Consider the following 24284-nt stretch of genomic DNA (forward strand, 5'->3'; position numbering starts at 1 on the left):
TCTGGGTAATCAGACTGGTGGGACACATTATATATCTAGTACTGGGTAATCAGACTGGTGGTACACATTATATATCTAGTACTGGGTAATCAGATGGGTGGGACACATTATATATCTAGTACTGGGTAATCAGACTGGTGGGACACATTATATATCTGGGTAATCAGACTGTTGGGACACATTATATATCTAGTACTGGGTAATCAGATGGGTGGTACACATTATATATCTGGTACTGGGTAATCAGATGGGTGGGACACATTATATATCTAGTACTGGGTAATCAGACTGGTGGGACACATTATATATCTAGTACTGGGAAATCAGATGGGTGGTACACATTATATATCTGGTACTGGGTAATCAGACTGGTGGGACACATTATATATCTGGTACTGGGAAATCAGACTGGTGGGACACATTATATATCTGGGTAATCAGACTGGTGGGACACATTATATATCTGGGTAATCAGACTGGTGGGACACATATATCTGGGTAATCAGACTGGTGGGACACATTATATATCTAGTACTGGGAAATCAGACTAGTGGGACACATTATATATCTGGGTAATCAGACTGGTGGGACACATTATATATCTGGGTAATCAGACTGGTGGTACACATTATATATCTAGTACTGGGTAATCAGATGGGTGGGACACATTATATATCTAGTACTGGGAAATCAGACTGGTGGGACACATTATATATCTGGGTAATCAGACTGGTGGGAAACATTATATATCTAGTACTGGGTAATCAGACTGGTGGTACACATTATATATCTAGTACTGGGTAATCAGATGGGTGGGACACATTATATATCTAGTACTGGGAAATCAGACTGGTGGGACACATTATATATCTGGGTAATCAGACTGGTGGGACACATTATATATCTAGTACTGGGTAATCAGACTGGTGGGATACATTATATATCTGGTACTGGGAAATCAGACTGGTGGGACACATTATATATCTAGTACTGGGTAATCAGACTGGTGGGACACATTATATATCTAGTACTGGGTAATCAGACTGGTGGGACACATTATATATCTGGTACTGGGAAATCAGACTGGTGGGACACATTATATATCTGGTACTGGGAAATCAGATGGGTGGGACACATTATAACTCAAATTTAACTCTCAATCTACCTCAATAAAAGATAAAAGAATTCTTTTTGTGATCACCATACACACATCTGTAAAGTTATAACACTTTCAAATGTTGGAACAGGGGCTGGTTCATGGCAGAGAAGTACAATGATGTGTAAGTGGAAGGGGATAGGAGCCCAATGTTAGTGACTGCAGGTAGGGGGAGGGGTGGGGTTAGAGAATTGTGATGAAAATACATAATCAAATTTGCAATAAAGGAAATCAGCTTAAATCTTTCAGATTACATAACATCACAGAAGACAACTTGTAGTTAGGGGTATACATCAGATTTCTCCAAACTTTAAATTCCACTAGAAAACTTGACTAACTATGGTACATTTCTAATAACCAGGTGTGGGTTGTACCTTAACTCAGCCTTATCATTTAAGTTATGAAGTATATATTGGAATTCAATTAAACTAACAGTGACATGCAATATAACAATTGATAATTATAGATAAATTGTAAACACACTAGTTCACTTAAAAACCTCTACATCAGTCCTTGGATCTCATGCATCAACTGTTGAATGAATAAACATAAAAGAAAAATTAATTTTGAACATGATATGAGAAATATTCACGATGCAAGTGTTATAGTGAAACAAGTACTGGCAGTATCAAGGAATTGTAAAGTGAGAGAATGATATATTGTCTCCCTAATTAATCAGGTAAAGCAATGTAATATAAGACAATACATGCTGAAGTAATTCCAATTGTGTTATAGATTACAGGCCACAAAAATCTAACCAGCTAATGCTTTCCCCTCCCCACCCCAACCTCCCCTTTCATTATTTTTCAGATTCACCCTGCCAGACTGTTTCTCCCTTCCTCACTACTCCTGTCTCCCCATTCAGTACTGTTTCTCCCTTCTTCACTACTCCTGTCTCCCCAGTCAGTACTGTTTCTCCCTTCTTCACGACTCCTGTCTCACCAGTCAGTACTGTTTCTCCCTTCTTCACAACTCTTGTCTCCCCAGTCAGTGCTGTTTCTCCCTTCTTCACTACCCCTGTCTCCCTGGTCAGTACTGTTTCTCCCTTCTTCACTACTCCTATCTCCCCAGTCAGTACTGTTTCTCCCTTGTTCAACCTCTACCATCCTCCCTCCAGTGAATATCCCACTTCCTTGTTCAACCTCTACCCTCCTCCCTCCAGTAAATATCCCACTTCCTTGTTCAACCTCTACCATCCTCCCTCCACTAAATATCCCATTTCCTTGTTCAACCTCTACCCTCCTCCCTCCAGTAAATATCCCACTTCCTTGTTCAACCTCTATCCTCCTCCCTCCAGTAAATATCTCAATTCCTTGTTCAACCTCTACCCTCCTCCCTCCAGTAAATATCCCACTTCCTTGTTCAACCTTTACCCTCCTCCCTCCAGTAAATATCCCACTTCCTTGTTCAACCTCTACCCTCCTCCCTCCAGTAAATATCCCACTTCCTTGTTCAACCTTTACCCTCCTCCCTCCAGTAAATATCCCACTTCCTTGTTCAACCTCTACCCTCCTCCCTCCAGTAAATATCCCACTTCCTTGTTCAACCTCTACCCTCCTCCCTCCAGTAAATATCCCACATCCTTGTTCAACCTCTACCCTCCTCCCTCCAGTAAATATCCCACTTCCTTGTTCAACCTTTACCCTCCTCCCTCCAGTAAATATCCCACTTCCTTGTTCAACCTCTACCCTCCTCCCTCCAGTAAATATCCCACTTCCTTGTTCAACCTCTACCCTCCTCCCTCCAGTAAATATCCCACTTCCTTGTTCAACCTAACAATTTCCTAGAAATCCTCAACCAATCATGTTATAATGAGCGAGGCCCATAACATGTTCGAACTTCTTCACTGATCACAGTCAGCTGCTGTTTAATTTGAAATTTTATCACTACACTCACACTAATGATAAGGAAGTACTATGTACATTAATCAAAAAACAAATTCTTTACTTCAAAGAACCCGAATAGTTTACGGTAAGTAAAATTTGAAGCTTCAGGTATGTAACAGAGAAGCTGATTGGTTCATTATTGGCCAGTAGTATGTAAATTACACCTGTAGTCAACACTTCCGGGATACTGCCGATACAAACAGTGAAATCACACAGGTAGATATAGCTTGTCGCACATTCAACAGAAAGTCGGATAGCAGCTCTGTTTATACATCATAAGTACATAACAGGGTCCAATATTGTCATGCATAGCAGCACCTTTCATTGAATGCTCATCAAAAATCAATTTTTTGTTATTTAGAAATACCGTTTTTTCATCAATGATCAAATCGGTTTATCCATAATTGATGAAGTCTATATGCAAACAACATTACACAACAGGAAATCAAATTGGAAGTAGTAGAAAATTGTTTTGTGATCACTTGTGAAAATATATGGATTTCAAAAGAACAACCACAGTACATTCTTTTCTGATATTTCATTTTATGGTCAGTGTTCAGAATTTTTATAGAAATGGAAGAAACCATTTAGAAAAGTATATATAACATGTTAGATTTTCATCAATTAAATATTTTCAGAGTGTGTATGACAGAGCTGCTGGAACAACCTATGGAATGAGCGACAGCCAGGTATATCTACAGATGCAGAATACATGTGTGCCAGTTGTGCCATTCTGATTAGTAAAATATGAAACAATGCTGAAATCCAGGCAAGCCTACCTCCAAGCGGTACCCTCCCCAGTTCACCAGCTGTGGAAAGAGTATACAAACATTAGTAACACAGGTAATAAAGACACACTGAAAACCTAACACACTGCAGTTTCTGTTATGTTTTAACAGTGCCATGTGGCACACTTTATCACCTTTTACAGGTAAAGTACAGGTAAATCTACTACATCACTGTCTCTGTTACCTGTTACAGGTAAAATACAGATAAATCTACTACATCACTGTCTCTGTTACCTGTTACAGGTAAAATACAGGTAAATCTACTACATCACTGTCTCTGTTACCTGTTACAGATAAAATACAGATAAATCTACTATATCACTGTCTCTGTTACCTTTTACAGGTAAAATACTGGTAAATCTATTACATCACTGTCTCTATTACCTGTTACAGGTAAAGTACAGGTAAATCTACTACATCACTGTCTCTGTTACCTGTTACAGGTAAAATACAAGTAAATATATTACATCACTGTCTCTATTACCTGTTACAGGTAAAGTACAGGTAAATCTATTACATCACTGTCTCTATTACCTGTTACAAGTAAAATACAGATAAATCTACTACATTACTCACAGTTTCTGTTGAGTTTTAGAGTACCAAACTGCAGACTTTATTACCTGATAAAATACAGATAAATCTTCCAAACTTAACTTTCTCTGGTACAAGTTATGTACCATGTGCTGTATATATGTTTCACATTCTTTTGTAATCTACATCACTGGATGCAATAAAGAGAGCATATATATTCAAAATACTACTACTGCACTACTCTTGTACCTGTAAATCTACCATACTACTCACTGGCTCTTCCCGCTATGGGTAAAACACAGGTAAATCTACCACATTTAAGTGTCTGTTAAGTTTTGCAGTACCACAATGAAGTCTGTGTTACCTTTTACTTGGTAAAATACAGGTAAATCCACATAGCGGTATGTACATGTATATATTTTGTTACTTGGTAAAATACAGGTAAATCCACATACCGGTATGTACATGTATATATTTTGTTATTTGGTAAAATACAGGTAAATCCACATACCGGTATGTATATGTATATATTTTGTTACTTGGTAAAATACAGGTAAATCCACATAGCGGTACGTACATGTATATATTTTGTTACTTGGTAAAATACAGGTAAATCCACATAGCGGTATGTACATGTATATATTTTGTTACTTGGTAAAATACAGGTAAATCCACATACTGGTATGTACATGTATATATTTTGTTACTTGGTAAAATACAGGTAAATCCACATAGCGGTATGTACATGTATATATTTTGTTACTTGGTAAAATACAGGTAAATCCACATACTGGTATGTACATGTATATATTTTGTTATCTGGTAAAATACAGGTAAATCCACATACTGGTATGTACATGTATATATTTTGTTACTTGGTAAAATTGAGGTAAAGCTATCAGGCTACAATCTTTATTGTCTTTTACAGGTGAGATCTATCATCTTATACTATACAGAGGAAACACAGGTAAATCTACATATTACAGGCTGTGTTACCTTAATACAGAGGAAACACAGGTAAATCTACATATTACAGACTGCGTTACCTAACTACAGAGGAAACATGAGTAACTATACATATTACAGACTGTGTTACCTTAACACTGAGGAAACACAGGTAAATCTACATATCCCAGGTTCTGTTACCTTAACGCTGAGGAAACATAAGTAAATCTACATATCCCAGGTTCTGTTACCTGATAAATCATATTATTTACAGAAAGTTCTGCTGATTTTGTACTTCAGGTATACAATGGCAGAGCTACAAGACAGACCAGTGGACATTATCTGATAGCTGGAAAGTAAAGTGAGCATTAAATCACAGCTTTAGTATTGACAGTCATCATATGGCACACATATTCAGACAATTCTGTTGTCAAAGATGACAATAATGGCTAAAAGGACTTTGCTCAATTGTCTGACGGATCAGTCTAGGACCACTTAGCTACTGACAGGCCTTTTCTCTGTAATACATCAGGATTCAGTCTGCAAACAGTTTAAATCAGATGTCCAGGAATCTGTCATTTCTGCCGCGATTAGATGTCATGGAATGGGTCATAGCATCTGATCAAGTCTCTGTCAATATGTTACCTCCCCTAATTAACATTCTGTCAATGTGTGTCAGCTTTCTCACAATGTACTTCCTCCCTTGAAAGACTCTGTTTATGTGTTACCTCCCCTGATCAGCTTTTTGTCAATGTGTTACCTGCCCTGATCAACTATTTCTGTGAATTTGTTACCTCCCCTGGTTAACTCTTTGTCTATGAGCTACCTCAGTTGAACAACTCCCAGTCCATGGGTTATCTCCCCTGATCAACTTGTTATGTGAATTGGTCACCTCCCTTTATCAACTCTATAAATGTGTTACCTCCCTTTATCAACTCTATAAATTTGTTACCTTCCTTGATCAAGTCTGTAAATGTGTTACCTCCCCTGATCTCTTCTATCAATGTGTTACCTCCCCTGATCAGTCCTGACAATGTTTTACCTCCCCTGATCACTTCTGTCAATGTGTTATCTCCCCTGATCACTTCTGTCAATGTGCTACCTACCCTGATCAGTTCTGACAATGTGTTACCTCCCCTGATCAGTTCTGACAATGTGTTACCTCCCCTGATCACTTCTGTCAATGTGCTACCTACCCTGATCATTTCTGTCAATGTGCTACCTCCCCTGATCAATTGTTATCACCATGTACAATTACCCCAATCTTCTTCGTTAACTATGTTGAAAATGACTACATATCTAATACAGGATACTGACATTTCTATACTAAACCACATTTTACAGTAATTTTCCCTTATTATTAACCATGAGTGCAATATTGATGTCATCTCCATACATATTGATCTGTTTTTATACAGTAAAATCTATATTGATTTATTATCACTTAAAACATCTCAGATGGAAATCTCTAACATGAACATTTAACCAGTTTCCAGACTGACTGTAATAATATCACGGGCAACTCATCATCATTAAAGTTTAGAGATAATTACTAAAAATTGAAGCCATTTTCAGAGATACTGCACATAATTTCCACATTGATTTTTCACAAGAAAATGTGACAGTGACTGTCAACAGAATGCAGCTGATTTCTGGGAGTGAAAAAAAACACACCACTGTCAGTCAGTACAACACTGATCCCTCACATTTATCTAGATAAATACCCCCATTGTCAGTCAGTACAACATAGATCCCTCACATTTATCTAGATAAATACCACTACTGTCAGTCAGTACAACACTGATCCCTCACATTTATCTAGATAAATACCACCACTGCCAGTCAGTGCAACACTGATCCCTCACATTTATCTTGATAAATACCACTATTGTCAGTCAGTACAACACTGATCCCTCACATTTATCTAGATAAATACCCACACTGTCAGTCATTACAACACTGATCCCTCACATTTATCCAGATAAATACCACCACTGTCAGTCAGTACAACATAGATCCCTCACATTTATCTAGATAAATACCACCACTGCCAGTCAGTGCAACACTGATCCCTCACATTTATCTAGATAAATACCACCACTGTCAGTCAGTACAACACTGATCCCTCACATTTATCTAGATAAATACCACTATTGTCAGTCAGTACAACACTGATCCCTCACATTTATCTAGATAAATACCACTACTGTCAGTCAGTACAACACTGATCCCTCACATTTATCTAGATAAATACCACCACTGTCAGTCAGTACAACACTGATCCCTCACATTTATCTAGATAAATACCACCACTGTCAGTCAGTACAACACTAATCCCTCACATTTATCTAGATAAATACCACCACTGTCAGTCAGTACAACACTGATCCCTCACATTTATCTAGATAAATACCACCACTGCCAGTCAGTACAACACTGATCCCTCACATTTATCTAGATAAATACCACTACTGTCAGTCGGTACAACACTGATCCCTCACATTTATCTAGATACATACCACCACTGTCAGTCAGTACAACACTGATCCCTCACATTTATCTAGATAAATACCACTACTGTCAGTCAGTACAACACTGATCCCTCACATTTATCTAGATAAATACCACCACTGCCAGTCAGTACAACACTGATCCCTCACATTTATCTAGATAAATACCACTACTGTCAGTCGGTACAACACTGATCCCTCACATTTATCTGATAAATACCACCACTGTCAGTCAGTACAACACTGATCCCTCACATTTATCTAGATAAATACCACCACTGTCAGTCAGTACAACATAGATCCTTCACATTTATCTAGATAAATACCACTACTGTCAGTCAGTACAACACTGATCCCTCACATTTATCTAGATAAATACCACTACTGTCAGTCAGTACAACACTGATCCCTCACATTTATCTAGATAAATACCACTACTGTCAGTCAGTACAACACTGATCCCTCACATTTATCTAGATAAATACCACCACTGTCAGTCAGTACAACACTGATCCCTCACATTTATCTAGATAAATACCCACACTGTCAGTCAGTACAACACTGATCCCTCACATTTATCTAGATAAATACCACTACTGTCAGTCAGTACAACACTGATCCCTCACATTTATCTAGATAAATACCACTACTGTCAGTCAGTACAACATAGATCCCTAAAATAAATACTGTCACTTTCTCTTATTAAAGATTTTTAGTATATTTCTCCGTGGTAGAAATTCTATAATATTAACCATCATCTTCTTGATATCAAAACCAGACTTGACAAACAAAATTAACATGAAGTAAGTTCTTTACAATCTTCAGATGTATGTTTATTGAATATCAGATATGGTGAATTAAAGATTAATTGATCCTACGACGATGTAAAGTTACAGATGAAACCATCTAATACTACTAAAGTACTTGTTACAATAGTGTAATTATAAACATTGAAGGTCATTTAGTCCCTGTAGGGTACTCAACTAACGTATTTTTGTGGTTGCCTTCTTCACACAACTTCTTGACAAGCTAACAGCCTCCACAAGATTGCTCTTCAACACATTGGGAGTCAAAGGGTTTGCTGTGTCATTATACAGGAAAATCAGCACTATCAGAACAGAGCTAGTTAGCCTGGCAGCATTTGTAGAAACACCCTGTGGAGGACATACAAAACAACTACAACCTGTATCACTCTACAAAACAAATGCTGGAGGCGAAAGCCATTTAAAGGTTTGTCAATAAACAACACTTCAGGAATTGTTGTAATGTGTCACAAATTCAGCCTGGAACTATGTGATGATTTCTTGGTCCTTCCCCGTCAGTTGTTACTAATGAGCCTAAAACAGGAAGAAGACTTCCTGTGTTTGTATAAAATTGAGCCACATTCTGAGCTGGCCCTTCTGTGTTTGTATAAAATTGAGCCACATTCTGAGCTGACCTTTCTGTGTTTGTATGAAATTGAGCCACATTCTGAGCTGGCCCTTCTGTGTTTGTATGAAATTGAGCCACATTCTGAGCTGGCCCTTCTGTGTTTGTATGAAATTGAGCCACATTCTGAGCTGGACCTTCTGTGTTTGTATGAAATTGAGCCACATTCTGAGCTGGCCCTTCTGTGTTTGTATGAAATTGAGCCACATTCTGAGCTGGCCCTTCTGTGTTTGTATGAAATTGAGCCACATTCTGAGCTGGCCCTTCTGTGTTTGTATAAAATTGAGCCACATTCTGAGCTGACCTTTCTGTGTTTGTATAAAATTGAGCCACATTCTGAGCTGGCCCTTCTGTGTTTGTATGAAATTGAGCCACATTCTGAGCTGGCCCTTCTGTGTTTGTATAAAATTGAGCCACATTCTGAGCTGGACCTTCTGTGTTTGTATGAAATTGAGCCACATTCTGAGCTGGCCCTTCTGTGTTTGTATGAAATTGAGCCACATTCTGAGCTGGCCCTTCTGTGTTTGTATGAAATTGAGCCACATTCTGAGCTGGACCTTCTGTGTTTGAAAATATTGAGCCACTGTCCAAGCTGAACAAATTCAGCCATTTTCTGAGAGCTCCTGTATGTCTCAACTTCATTGAGCCTTAGTCTCTCTGGTCTGGACTGTTGGATTTCTGTTTATAAGTCTGAGTGAATTTGTCTGAATTTTGTTAATGCCTCTCCGTCAAAGCTGAATTTCTGTTTATAAGTCTGAGTGAATTTGTCTGAATTTTGTTAATGCCTTTCCGTCGTCGGAGCTGAATTTCTGTTTATAAGTCGGAGTGAATTTGTCTGAATTTTGTTAATGTCTTTCCGTCGTCGGAGCTGAATTTCTGTTTATAAGTCTCTGTGAATTTGTCTGAATTTTGTTAATGCCTTTCCATCGTCGGAGCTGAATTTCTGTTTATAAGTCGGAGTGAATTTGTCTGAATTTTGTTAATGTCTTTCCGTCGTCGGAGCTGAATTTCTGTTTATAAGTCTCTGTGAATTTGTCTGAATTTTGTTAATGCCTTTCCGTCGTCGGAGCTGAATTTCTGTTTATAAGTCGGAGTGAATTTGTCTGAATTTTGTTAATGCTTTTCCGTCGTCGGAGCTGAATTTCTGTTTATAAGTCTCTGTGAATGAGTTTGACAGCCTGAATCTATGTCAATGAACCTTTCTCTGAAACAGAATATCTGATTTTTGTTTATTTATGTATGTTTAACAAGCCTCTTTCTGAGCTTGATTATGATAAGCCTTTTTCAGCTTCACTACCTCAATTTCTGTTAATGAGCCTCTGAGAGGAAGATGACTTGTGTTTGATTTAATGAGCCTCTCTCTCAGCAGCCTCTCCCCCCCCCTCCCCCAGATTATCTGCACTTCTGTACTAGTTGACACTCTGTTTTGTTTTGGATAAAATCCAGGGCCAAACATTTTATCTAAATCAATGTTCCTTTTAACCTTGTTATTAGGCTCCAGTGTTTAATGCAGACTGCTTTAATCAAGTGTAAAATAGATGCAGCTTTGAAATGTTAAATCAATTATCAAGAATGAGCGCCATTTGTCTTACAGCTTACACACAAATACTTAAACTTTACATGGGCTATTTTGGTCCCGACAAAGTACATTTATAGTCAACGGAAAAAGTGACATTAAAAGAAAAAGAAAAGAAACATATTTTTTGTTTCTACAAATGAGATGCTATTTTGCACAATACCATGATGGTGTAATGAGATCGGGCCTAATTCAGTTAACCTGATAATGTGGAAGATTTTCACATCTGCCAGGATTTCATATCACACCTAATTCCATTACAATTTGTATCAAACTTTTATCTCATAAAACGATTATTTCATTACTGTATCAATTGTTGCTTGAATTTCAACAACCTTAAAAAAAAAGGATTAAATTCTGTCTGAAGTACAAAATTTCTGAAGCCATTATGTTACGATATCAGCTGTCATTTTGTCTATCTCTTTCTATAAACCTGCCACTTCTGTGAATTTACATACTACAGCATATAATGAACCTAATATGACATTTCTGAAGCCCAGATAGCAGGTATTAGCGCTTTATAATACCCTCAGCCTATCAGCTCAACTGCCTGAGAAAAAACACAGTAATTTTCTACCTGACTGTGGCCAAAAGGGCAACATTACAGAAAGTCTCCTGTAGTCTGCTGAAGGAGAAGTTAATGAGTCTGTTTTCATTCATTCTACCCAACCATTATTAGCGGCCACTTGTGTGACACAGTGTATTTTCAGCAAACGAAATGACAAGCAAATTATGGCATCGAAAATGGCACAGAAGCAGCTGCCATACAGTATGAAGTAGGAGGCTGGTCACCAACAACAAACAGAACCATGGGGGTAAGCCTGGGCTTTATATAAATGTTCTTCTCATACAAACAATCTGGTAGGAAGGGATGGGGGTATGAGGGGTGGGGACTGACAACAAACAGAACCATGGGGGTAAGCCTAGGCTTTATATAAATGTTCTTCTCATACAAACAATCTGGTAGGAAGGGATGGGGGTATGAGGGGTGGGGACTGACAACAAACAGAACCATGGGGGTAAGCCTAGGCTTTATATAAATGTGCTTCTCCTACAGACAGTCTGGTAGGAAGGGATGGGGGTATGAGGGGTGGGGACTGACAACAAACAGAACCATGGGGGTAAGCCTAGGCTTTATATAAATGTGCTTCTCCTACAGACAGTCTGGTAGGGGTGGGGACTGACAACAAACAGAACCATGGGGGTAAGCCTAGGCTTTATATAAATGTGCTTCTCATAAAGACAGTCTGGTAGGGGTGGGGACTGACAACAAACAGAACCATGGGGGTAAGCCTAGGCTTTATATAAATGTGCTTCTCCTACAGACAGTCTGGTAGGAAGGGATGGGGGTATGAGGGGTGGGGACTGACAACAAACAGAACCATGGGGGTAAGCCTAGGCTTTATATAAATGTGCTTCTCATACAGACAGTCTGGTAGGGGTGGGGACTGACAACAAACAGAACCATGGGGGTAAGCCTAGGCTTTATATAAATGTGCTTCTCCTACAGACAGTCTGGTAGGAAGGGATGGGGGTATGAGGGGTGGGGACTGACAACAAACAGAACCATGGGGGTAAGCCTAGGCTTTATATAAATGTGCTTCTCATACAGACAGTCTGGTAGGGGTGGGGACTGACAACAAACAGAACCATGGGGGTAAGCCTAGGCTTTATATAAATGTGCTTCTCATAAAGACAGTCTGGTAGGGGTGGGGACTGACAACAAACAGAACCATGGGGGTAAGCCTGGGCTATATATAAATGTGCTTCTCATACAGACAATCTGGTAGGGGTGGGGGTATGAGGGGTGGGGACTGACAACAAACAGAACCATATGGTAGTAAAAGGGGGAAGGCAATGATAACAAATAGAACAATGGGGGTAGGGGAGGGAAAGTTGGGAGGGCAATGATATCGAACAGAACCATGGGGTTAGGTGAGCGAAAGTTGGGAGGGCAATGATAACAAACAGCACCATGGGGATAGGGGAGGGAAAGTTGGGATGGCAATGATAACAAACAGAGCTATGGGAGTAAGCCTGGGCTTTATATAAATGTGCTTCTCATACATACAATCTGGTAGGAAGGGATGGGGGTATGAAGGGTGGGGACTGACAACAAACAGAACCCTGGGGGTAGGGGAGGGAAAGTTGGGAGGGCAATGACAACAAACAGAACAATGGGGGTAGGGGAGGGAAAGTTGGGAGGGCAATGACAACAAACAGAACAATGGGGGTAGGGGAGGGAAAGTTGGGAGGGCCATGACAACAAACAGAACCATGGGGGTAGGGGAAGGAAAGTTGGGAGGGCAATGACAACAAACAGAACCATGGGGGTAGGGGAGGGAAAGTTGGGAGGGCAATGACAACAAACAGAGCCATGGGGGTAGGGGAGGGAATGTTGGGAGGGCAATGACAACAAACAGAACCATTGAGGACAAGGGCAGGGACAGTAAAAAGAAAAGTAGAAAGTAAAATAAGTGGTCAGGCATCAGTTACAAACAGGAACATGAGGGAAAGCTTAGGGCTTATTGTCGTGGATATGTTGTGTACAATTCTGATGTAAAATGTGGGTGAGAGGCATCACAGACAGGACTATAAAGACCAATATTACATTACAAAGTTGATGCTATCCTCTGTTGAAATTCACACTATAGCCAGACAATATGTAATGATTATTTACTCTTAAATATTTTTCATATAATACTTCAAATTTACTGTAGTGTGAATCAGTGTGTGATCTATAGTTACTGGGAGATAGACCAGCTGTCACTGAGGGTCATACTTCAGGTGTGTTAGCTGTCTGTATCACACAATATGCAGAGAGTGCAACATGTGTGAACTGTACATATATATACCAGAAATAGCTACAAGACAATAACATGTACAAAAACTGAAACTATGTTATGGCTGTGCAATCACACAATACGATACAGTTTTTTTGTTTGAATTAACAATATTGTAATGCCACTTTGTGTTAAATATCACTGTGTAATGTTTACATTGTCTATTTGTAAGTAAAAACTTTCATTAGACAGGTTTTATTTGATATATTAAAGGCCTTCGTTTACAAACTTGTCTCCCAACTACGATGTATTATAGACTACCCTTCCCAGGTGTCTGATAAGAAATATCAAAATTATTATCACAAAGGTAATTAATATAAGCTACAGGTGCTTATTTAAACAAACAATCTGAGACCACCATTTGGCGTTTGGGTATGTATGAATAAAAGAGTTACTCTCACAATCTTCCTAGACCTCCTTCCTCAGATCTGATACAAAATTTGATTTCAGTAAACCCCTTCCTGATAGTAGGATAACACTATAATGAACAAAACGTGATTTCAGTTAACCCTTTACTGACGGTAGGATGACACTGTAATGAACAAGATGATTTCAGTTAACCCTTTACTGACAGTAGGATGACACTATAATGAACAAGATGATTTCAGTTAACCCTTTACTGACAGTAGGATGACACTATAATGAACAAGATGATTTCAGTTAACCCTTTACTGACAGTAGGATGACACTGTAATGAACAAGATGATTTCAGTTAACCCCTTACTGACAGTAGGATGACACTATAATGAACAAGATGATTTCAGTTAACCCTTTACTGACAGTAGGATGACACTATAATGAACAAGATGATTTCAGTTAACCCCTTACTGACAGTAGGATGACACTATAATGAACAAGATGATTTCAGTTAACCCTTTACTGACAGTAGGATGACACTATAATGAACAAGATGATTTCAGTTAACCCTTTACTGACAGTAGGATGACACTATAATGAACAAGATGATTTCAGTTAACCTTTTACTGACAGTAGGATGACACTGTAATGAACAAGATGATTTCAGTTAACCCTTTACTGACAGTAGGATGACACTGTAATGAACAAGATGATTTCAGTTAACCCTTTACTGACAGTAGGATGACACTATAATGAACAAGATGATTTCAGTTATGACGGTAGGATAACACTATAATGAACAAAATGCTATGGAAAACCTGTTTGCGCTGTTGATCTTGACAGTATTGTTTGGATAAATTGAGTGAAATATGGTTAAGAATTAATTAAAGTTCATTTGTCATGCAATATTTGATTTCCTACTGCTTCAAAATAAATATTCATTTATCTCACTTGGGGATTTTCTGTACCACAAGATGGACTACAAGGTTAGTTGTATTGGGTGATCAAGATCATTTTAAGTTTTCTTTTATTGATATCTGAGTGCTTTCCATTTTCTGCTGTATGAATGTAATAATACTGTTCAAATATGATGAATCCTGGGTTTACGGTTTCCAAGAAGATACTGATATTAAAAACAGAGGATAGACAAGGATATTACATAGATGTACCACCAACAGGTCTCACAACAAAGTGCCAATAACAGGTTTGACAAAAGATAGTCAAACATTCTGGAATCTTGTCTCAATGTACCCTTTAAAGAAGTCGGGGAAAAAATTTTACTTGAGTAGTAGGAATTTCAAAAATATTTCCTTGTGAAAATTTTCAAGGGAAATTAATCTTTTGTTGCATAAATAATAATTTTTTATTTTTTTTTTCAGCAAATAAAAAACCAACAGAGATTGAGTACTCCATCTAAAACATGATATGCCTGGAACACAGGATTTGGTGGGTCAGTGAGTTTCCTGTATCACATCGAGATCTCTTTGTCCCCATCCTGACAAACTCTGCCAAGGGAGCTATTATAACCAATACGACATCCTGTGACAACTATTGATTTCTGACCGTCATACAATGATGTAGATCACAGTGAACCCAATACCATTGTACTTATATTTTATTTATGAGTTTACAAACATGAAGATTAACAGATTTCTATATCAAAGTTTGACACCCATCATTGTTTTTATTCCAATATTACATGAAGAGGTGTAATTAGTGACGTTTCTGTCTAAAGAGGAATGTACCACCAAGAACATTTATATCAAAGCAGTTTCTATGGTGATAAAATGGGGTTCTAGTGACAATATATTGGCATTCAGTTAAATAGTGCCTCACACATACAATATATAAAAGGTATATAATGGTAGTAGAGACAATAAGTAAATGGTATGATTTTTATCATGTTACTACCCAAAGAATATTAACATTACAGTAAGTAAATGGTATGATTTTTATCATGTTACTACCCAAAGAATATTAACATTACAGTATAAGACATAAATTCATTTCGTTATGGAAATACTTGTATAATTTTCTTTATTTCTTGGAGGTTGGATTTCCATCACAATGTGGGGACAGGATTTTTTGATGTCATGGGTACAGCATTTTTTATATCAAAGGGAAAGGATTTTCAATACAATTTGGAGGATTCCTGACCTTGTTACATTGTAGGGAAAGAATTTTTTTGATATATCATGAAGATTTTTTTTATAATGAGGAGGATCTTGATACTTTGTGAAGATAGAATGTCTATCATATTTTATTTTGGGGATGGGATTTTCAGTGGGGATATGTTATTATTTTAATTGTGAGAATAGGATTTTCAGAACAATATGGGATGACCTAACTTTTGTGATATTACATTCTAGCCTTATAATTTTAATCATAATGTGCCAGAGATTGAATATAATTGATTGGTACCAAAATCTCTAAGCCTTTTGAAGAAATATCAGTTGACGTTAATCATGATTCACAGAATGAAAATCTATTATCATATTACACCAAGAGAATATATCTTTATGTGGTGCATTTACCAATTACAAATGAAACAATACTTTAATAAACTCTGTATCACTTGAAACAAGACTTTTACGATCTTAATATATCTTAACACAGGCATCAAATCTTTACTAACACAATTAACTCCAAATAAAACAAAATATAAAAATCAAATTAAATTATAACGCAGATCTATTCTAGGCTTGTTCAGGATTTCATAGTGTACTAATGTTGTATTGACACCTCTACAGCGGGAAGATATAATTTATTGATTAGACAAAATGTAACATATGATGACATATATTTTGTATATGTAATTCCATATGACAGGTGTCTAGATCAGGTTCCCACTGTTAAATGACTGACACTTAACACAGTGATAATGGGGTGATAGTGTTACTATAAAAGAAGACTACACATTTACCATTACTGTTCTAATCCAGACATTTATTTGAAAATAATCAACCATTCACAAGAAGATCAAGTCTCTAAAGAGGATCAGGAGAATCAGAGATAACTAATGAATACAACCCAAAGCAGAGGTATTGACCTGAAACCAATATGGTATAGAATGCCTGACTTATCCCGTCCTTAGCTCCATCTAGTGGCTGTGGCTATCTTCACTCTTGATGATCCCAAATACATCATGACATGATAAATGGCTAACTGGCCATTACCACATAAACTTTCTCACACTTCACCTGACCTGCACTAAGTAGCTGACTGCCTGGGTGACTAAAAGCATTTAGGATATTATGTGTAAAAGAACAAACATTTGATAGACCAAGACAATTCCTGGTCACTTCATGACAATATAAACTGTTTGGCAGTTAAAAGAACAAACATTTGATAGACCAAGACAATTCCTGGTCACTTCATGACAATATAAACTGTTTGGCAGTTAAAAGAACAAACATTTGATAGACCAAGACAATTCCTGGTCACTTCATGACAATATAAACTGTTTGGCAGTTAAAAGAACAAACATTTTGATAGACCAAGACAATTCCTGGTCACTTCATGACAATATAAACTGTTTGGCAGTTAAAAGAACAAACATTTGATAGACCAAGACAATTCCATGTCACCTGATGATAATTACTTATTTGGCCAAAGTATTGAAACACTCAAAGTTAGGCCTGCCTTGAGAAAATGTCAATACATGTATATCTATTACAAAGGTCAGAGGTTAAATAAGTCATCATCATCATCAAGCAATATTGTAAACGTTTCATTTGCATTTATTATAACAAGGTAAAGCTATGACAAAAGTCAATATAAAGGTCACCAGAGGTCATAGGTCAAACCATTCTTCTATTTCAATGATTATCTTAATTTTCATTTGCACATTTTATTTCATTGTAAAGTAGCCTATAGTTAGACTCAGTTTTCAGTAGCACATGAGTCATCGATATCAAACTTTAAACTTGTTAAAAATATTTTAAATTCTCCATGTAGCTTCTACTAATGTTTTTGTCTGCTTTCCTCAGAAATACTAGTACCCTGATGCAAATTCACGGAGACTGTTGCTGGGAAGACTACAAACTAACATTTACTCCACATTTACAGGCTACGTAGCAAATCTCTCTAGAGTTGGCTTCTTAAAGCTACCAAAAAAGCAAACTCTAGCGAGATTGCCATGTCATCAAGAGAGATTCCTTATAGTAGAGGTTGACCATTGTAAATATGCTGGAAAGTAAAGTTGTCGAGGGGAAATGAATGGACATATTTAATTTACAATATTTAAATACTTTGACACATATGCAAGATTGTAGACAACATTTTTTTTATCTTTCCATCAATGTATAACTATTGCTCTGTTGTGAACTATATAAAATTACATGAATGTCACTTAAATTTGATGTTTTTATAGACTATAGAGAGGAATTGACTACCAACAGTGACTAACACAAAAGCAAGCAAATATTTTTAAAAAATAATTAAAGATTTAAAAAAAAACAGATTGGCCAACCTTAAATTTTTCAGGCAGAAACTACTAAAAAACAGGGTTGGTTTTTTTTTCCTAACCTGTGTAGCAGTATAAACACAAGATCACCACAGCAACTCTAAACATGTATCAACCATATGCTGAAAAAATGTTGTAAATATCCCTGGAGGTACTCAGCTTTCTGCCTTTGTTCACATCTAGAAAATTGATTACTTTTTTTCTGTCCAGTCCTAATCAGCTAATTATACCTACACAAGCACACTTACTGATGATTGCTTTGAATGACATATTTTTATCAAATATAGGCCGTGTTGTCCTATATCTAGTGTTGACAAGAGGTCACAGCATGACTTTGATACAATTTGGATTTTCCTACATGTTTGTGGCCTTTAGCTAGACCAAAGCAACAATGAATGACCTGTTTCCTCTTACATATTTTGTCTCCACACTGACGTTTCAATCCAAGGTTTCTGTTTGTTCTCGTAGATGGTCAAGTTGAGGTTGTTGCTATGTAGAAACATTAAAGTGTTAAAATACACATTTAAAGCCATGTTGATTTTATAGATCTTTGCCGGAGTATACAGACACCTGTCATAAACATCCAACACTCTCACAGATCTAACATCCCAGACTCTCACGCTCACGGATCTAACAGACTCTCACGGATCTTACATCCACGACTCTCACGGATCTTACATCCACGACTCTCACGGATCTAACATCCACGACTCTCACGGATCTAACATCCCAGACTCTCACGGATCTAACATCCCAGACTCTCACGGATCTAACATCCATGACTCTCACGGATCTAACATCCATGACTCTCACGGATCTAACATCCCAGACTCTCACGGATCTAACATCCATGACTCTCACGGATCTAACATCCCACTCTCACGGATCTAACATCCACGACTCTCACGGATCTAACATCCACGACTCTCACGGATCTAACATCCACGACTCTCATGGATCTAACATCCACGACTCTCACGGATCTAACAACCACGACTCTCACGGATCTAACATCCCAGACTCTCACGGATCTAACATCCACGACTCTCACGGATCTAACATCCACGACTCTCACGGATCTAACATCCTCCATTGTATGATCCACATTAGATCCTTGGATCATTACTCCTTGTTTTTTCATCCCTTCAAGAATTAAATAAATATAACTAGGGTCTGAGGGCAGCAGAAAAATAGGAAATTCCAGAAAGCATTCCTTACTTCTCAAGGAAAACTGATCCCAATTTTTATCTTCCAAAATCCTATATGGTCAACAACTTGTCATTTTAAGGCTGTTTTATTTTTGATCCATAAAAATAGCAACAACAATAGGATCCAAAACATGTATCACCACCTGTCAGCCATTTTGTTGTTTTTGATCAGTCCAAAGATCTACACAACCAGGAACAGAATGATGTCTATATATGGGATATGAAAATGATACATCCAGTACTATTTAATATCAAACTTAAACACACAAAATCCTATTTGACTGTGTGTAAGCCATTTGCTTTTTTCAGTCGGTCAAAATTAGATATAAATGACTACACACGAAGGAAAGTTAAAAAAAAAAAGAAAAATTTGAGTGAAATGGATCAATTACTAATTTTAAAATGGTAATAAATTTCAACTTTCAAAATTCAATATGGCCTCCTGTCAACCATTTTGTTTTTACTTTACTTGAAGTCCATCGAAAATTGAGCAGGCACAACCAGGGTCCACGGGGAGTCAACACATGACACTTAAGAAAAGACAAAAATGGCTAGGGACAAACAGTTTATAGACAAAGGCTATTTGATAATATATCCCACCACCTGTTAATGGTGACCTAAATACATACCAGACTGGTGTCATAAAAACGCCCAATGAAAACAACACCATGAAAATATAGTAATAAGACCAAGAACATGTCATATCAAAATGTCTTCAAATAATATCATGAAACTCTCACAAACACCAGAAATATGAGAAAAATTAAAACTACCAGAACATTTTATTCCATTAAGATACATCCTTTAACCCTTTACAAACAATACAGCTACATTTAATGCAAACAATGTGATCCTTTCTAGAAAATAAAGAAAATTACAAATCATCTACCAGCAAAAAGAAATACATTTAAGTCCTTCATTATATTTCCAAACCATGAATTGAAGTTGTCCTTCACAATAAAAGCAGTTTCCAGTATCTGAGACAAAGGAGTAGCTAGTGTTATAACTGGTGATAGAGGTCTCTTCCACAGTGACAAATGCTCTATCATCTATAGCAACCTGTATCACATGCTCTGTGTTCATACCATATTCCAACTGTACAAACTTGCTGTGAGGCATTCTAATAAAGCTTATAGAGTGTATAGAAATGCAACTGTACCAATTTACTGTCCACCAACTTAAAACGCTTATTTATTTTATTACAGTTAAAAGTCTGCAGAACTCCATGTCATATTTGTTTTACTACTATGATCATATCCATCATATTGATTTTATTTGTGCAGCAAACATTAACATCAACCTCGGGACAAGCCTTACTGGTTTGCACGAAATGATGACAGTTGATAAACACCATATTTCAATACAGCATGCTGTGTCATCATAGCTGTGACAATCTCGTTAATTTCTGGCATGAAAAATGAACAATAGTGTTAACCAATTACAATGTATGATAAACTTTGATTGATGTAAACAGAAAATGCCAAACAGATTTTTTCTTTTCCATTTCTTTTTCTTGCAAACTTGATTCTAATTGTCAGAATATGAGATAAAATTATACGAAGTGTTCAGTTTTATGTCATTCTATTTCTCATTAGACTGAAGGTTTTTCAAAGAGCTGAATAGGAACCACATTAACTTTCTTAAGTGAAGGTAAATACAGTCATGTGATCTGTAGAATAGTTAAAACAGTCATGTGATCTGTAGAATAGTAAATACAGTCATGTGATCTGTAGAATAGTACATACAGTCATGTGATCCGTAGAATAGTAAATACAGTCATGTGATCTGTAGAATAGTACATACAGTCATGTGATCCGTAGAATAGTAAATACAGTCATGTGATCTGTAGAATATAAAATAGTCATGTGACCTGTAGAATAGTAAATACAGTCATGTGATCTGTAGAATAGTTAAAACAGTCATGTGATCTGTAGAATAGTAAATACAGTCATGTGATCTGTAGAATAGTACATACAGTCATGTGATCTGTAGAATAGTACATACAGTCATGTGATCCGTAGAATAGTAAATACAGTCATGTGATCTGTAGAATATAAAATAGTCATGTGACCTGTAGAATAGTAAATACAGTCATGTGATCTGTAGAATAGTTAAAACAGTCATGTGATCTGTAGAATAGTAAATACAGTCATGTGATCTGTAGAATAGTAAATACAGTCATGTGATCTGTAGAATATAAAATAGTCATGTGACCTGTAGAATAGTAAATACAGTCATGTGATCTGTAGAATAGTTAAAACAGTCATGTGATCTGTAGAATAGTAAATACAGTCATGTGATCTGTAGAATAGTAAATACAGTCATGTGACCTGTAGAATTCCTTGTACTACAATATTAATATAGAAAGTAAAACATATTCACTCCTTGTACTACGATATTAATATAGAAAGTAAAACGTATTAATTTCTTGTACTACGATATTAATATAGAAAGTAAAAGATGTTTATTCATGAGTGTAAATGTATTCCATGTGACCTCTATATTGGTTAAATGATTCATTCATAGGAGAGTAAACGCCGTCACCTGACTGTGAGGCTCATTATTGAGTGATCATGGACAACTATGGTCATATAGAATATGTGCGTGACAGTATCATGCAAAATCTCGCATCCTTCTCCATATTGATTTTGTCACAATTTAGCCAAACTCCTCTTATCACCTTTAATAGGGAAAGCGTGACTGTTAGTAAAAGTTTGAGTGTGACATTTCCATGACTACACTGTCACCTTCATCTCATAACACAACCAGTAGAAGATTAGAGTGTGACATTTCAATGACTACACTGTCACCTTCCTCTTATAACACAACCAGTAGAGGATTAGAGTGTGACGTTTCAATGACTACACAGTCACCTTCATCTTATAACACAACCAGTAGAAGATTAGAGTGTGACGTTTCAATGACTACACGGTCACCTTCATCTTATAACACAACCAGTAGAAGATTAGAGTGTGACATTTCAATGACTACACTGTCACCTTCATCTTATAACACAACCAGTAGAAGATTAGAGTGTGACATTTCAATGACTACACTGTCACCTTCCTCTTATAACACAACCAGTAGAGGATTAGAGTGTGACGTTTCAATGACTACACAGTCACCTTCATCTTATAACACAACCAGTAGAGGATTAGAGTGTGACGTTTCAATGACTACACGGTCACCTTCATCTTATAACACAACCAGTAGAAGATTAGAGTGTGACATTTCAATGACTACACTGTCACCTTCATCTTATAACACAACCAGTAGAAGATCAGAGTGTGCCATTTCAATGACTACACGGTCACCTTCATCTTATAACACAACCAGTAGAAGATTAGAGTGTGACATTTCAATGACTACACGGTCACCTTCATCTTATAACACAACCAGTAGAGGATTAGAGTGTGACGTTTCAATGACTACACAGTCACCTTCATCTTATAACACAACCAGTAGAAGACTAGAGTGTGTCATTTCAATAACTACACGGACACTTTCATCATATAACCAAAACCAGAGATGTAAACATTTATAGCACAAATTCCTTATTGGTCACACATATATACACTACAGTCTTATTGATAAAACTATTATACAACACATATATACAGCACCAACCTAAACAGTAAAACTATTACACAACACATATATACAGCACCAACCTAAACAGTAAAACTATTACACAACACATATATACAGCACCAACCTAAATAGTAAAACTATTACACAACACATATATACAGCACCAACCTAAACGGTAAAACTATTACACAACACATATATACAGCACCAACCTAAATAGTAAAACTATTACACAACACATATATACAGCACCAACCTGAACAGTAAAACTATTATACAACACATATATATATACAGCACCAATTACTTATTAACACCAGTTCTATACTAGCACCAACGTGAAATTGGTAATTAGCTCATCACAGGAATGAAACTGAAAAGGAAATTTAATTACCCTGACGACTACAAAATGGTATTTTTTTATCACTTTTAGCACATTGGTTTTTGTTTTCACATGGTATCTAACTGTAATGATTTTATTTAGAATACAAGTACCCATGTACTGCATAAACTACCACACAGATCACCTGTGTATAACAAATACCTGTCCATAAAGGTCACCAGTATATAACAATTACCTTCAGGCCACTGGTTTCTGGCCCCAATTCATAGTAACTTCTATAAAAAGACCAGCTGACTATAAAGGCCACTACTCGTTTTAGTCCAAAATACGTAAGTCATAGTAAATAGACCTCTACATAAAGGTCACCTGTATATAAGAAATACCTGGCTATATAGGCCACTTGTTTCTAGTGCCAATCCTAGTAAGCTCTATGTAAAGGCCTTCCCATTTTGATCTTAAAGTAATACAATTCATAGTTAATGGACTTTTTTATGTAATGGTGTCCTGTACCTGTCTAGAAAGATAGTTTTAGTCTCAGTTCCTTATAATAAAACCTCTATATAAAAACCATCTGTCTATAAAGACCACTTTTGTCTTTCCCATTCAGTGACTATTATAAACAGGTTTGACTGTTTTGATTTTTGTGTCAATTATTTG

General features: G+C 36.9%; 1 protein-coding gene across 1 annotated transcript in view; it reads right to left on the reverse strand.

Moving 5' to 3' along the window:
• LOC132553017 (ras-specific guanine nucleotide-releasing factor 2-like) overlaps positions 1–24284 on the reverse strand; it is a 184097-nt gene that overhangs the window by 111440 nt on the left and 48373 nt on the right. The window contains exons 2-3 of the mRNA XM_060217220.1: positions 16848–16853; positions 3822–3851 (exon numbers count right to left, since the gene is read on the reverse strand). Of these exons, the coding sequence (XP_060073203.1) occupies positions 3822–3851; positions 16848–16853 (36 nt within the window). The remainder of the gene's footprint in view (positions 1–3821; positions 3852–16847; positions 16854–24284) is intronic.

This window comes from Ylistrum balloti, unplaced genomic scaffold (genome assembly GCF_031769215.1).
Source record: "Ylistrum balloti isolate Yb309-2 unplaced genomic scaffold, AGI_CSIRO_Ybal_v1 Utg370292, whole genome shotgun sequence".
In the NCBI taxonomy this organism is placed as follows: Eukaryota; Metazoa; Mollusca; class Bivalvia; order Pectinida; family Pectinidae; genus Ylistrum; species Ylistrum balloti.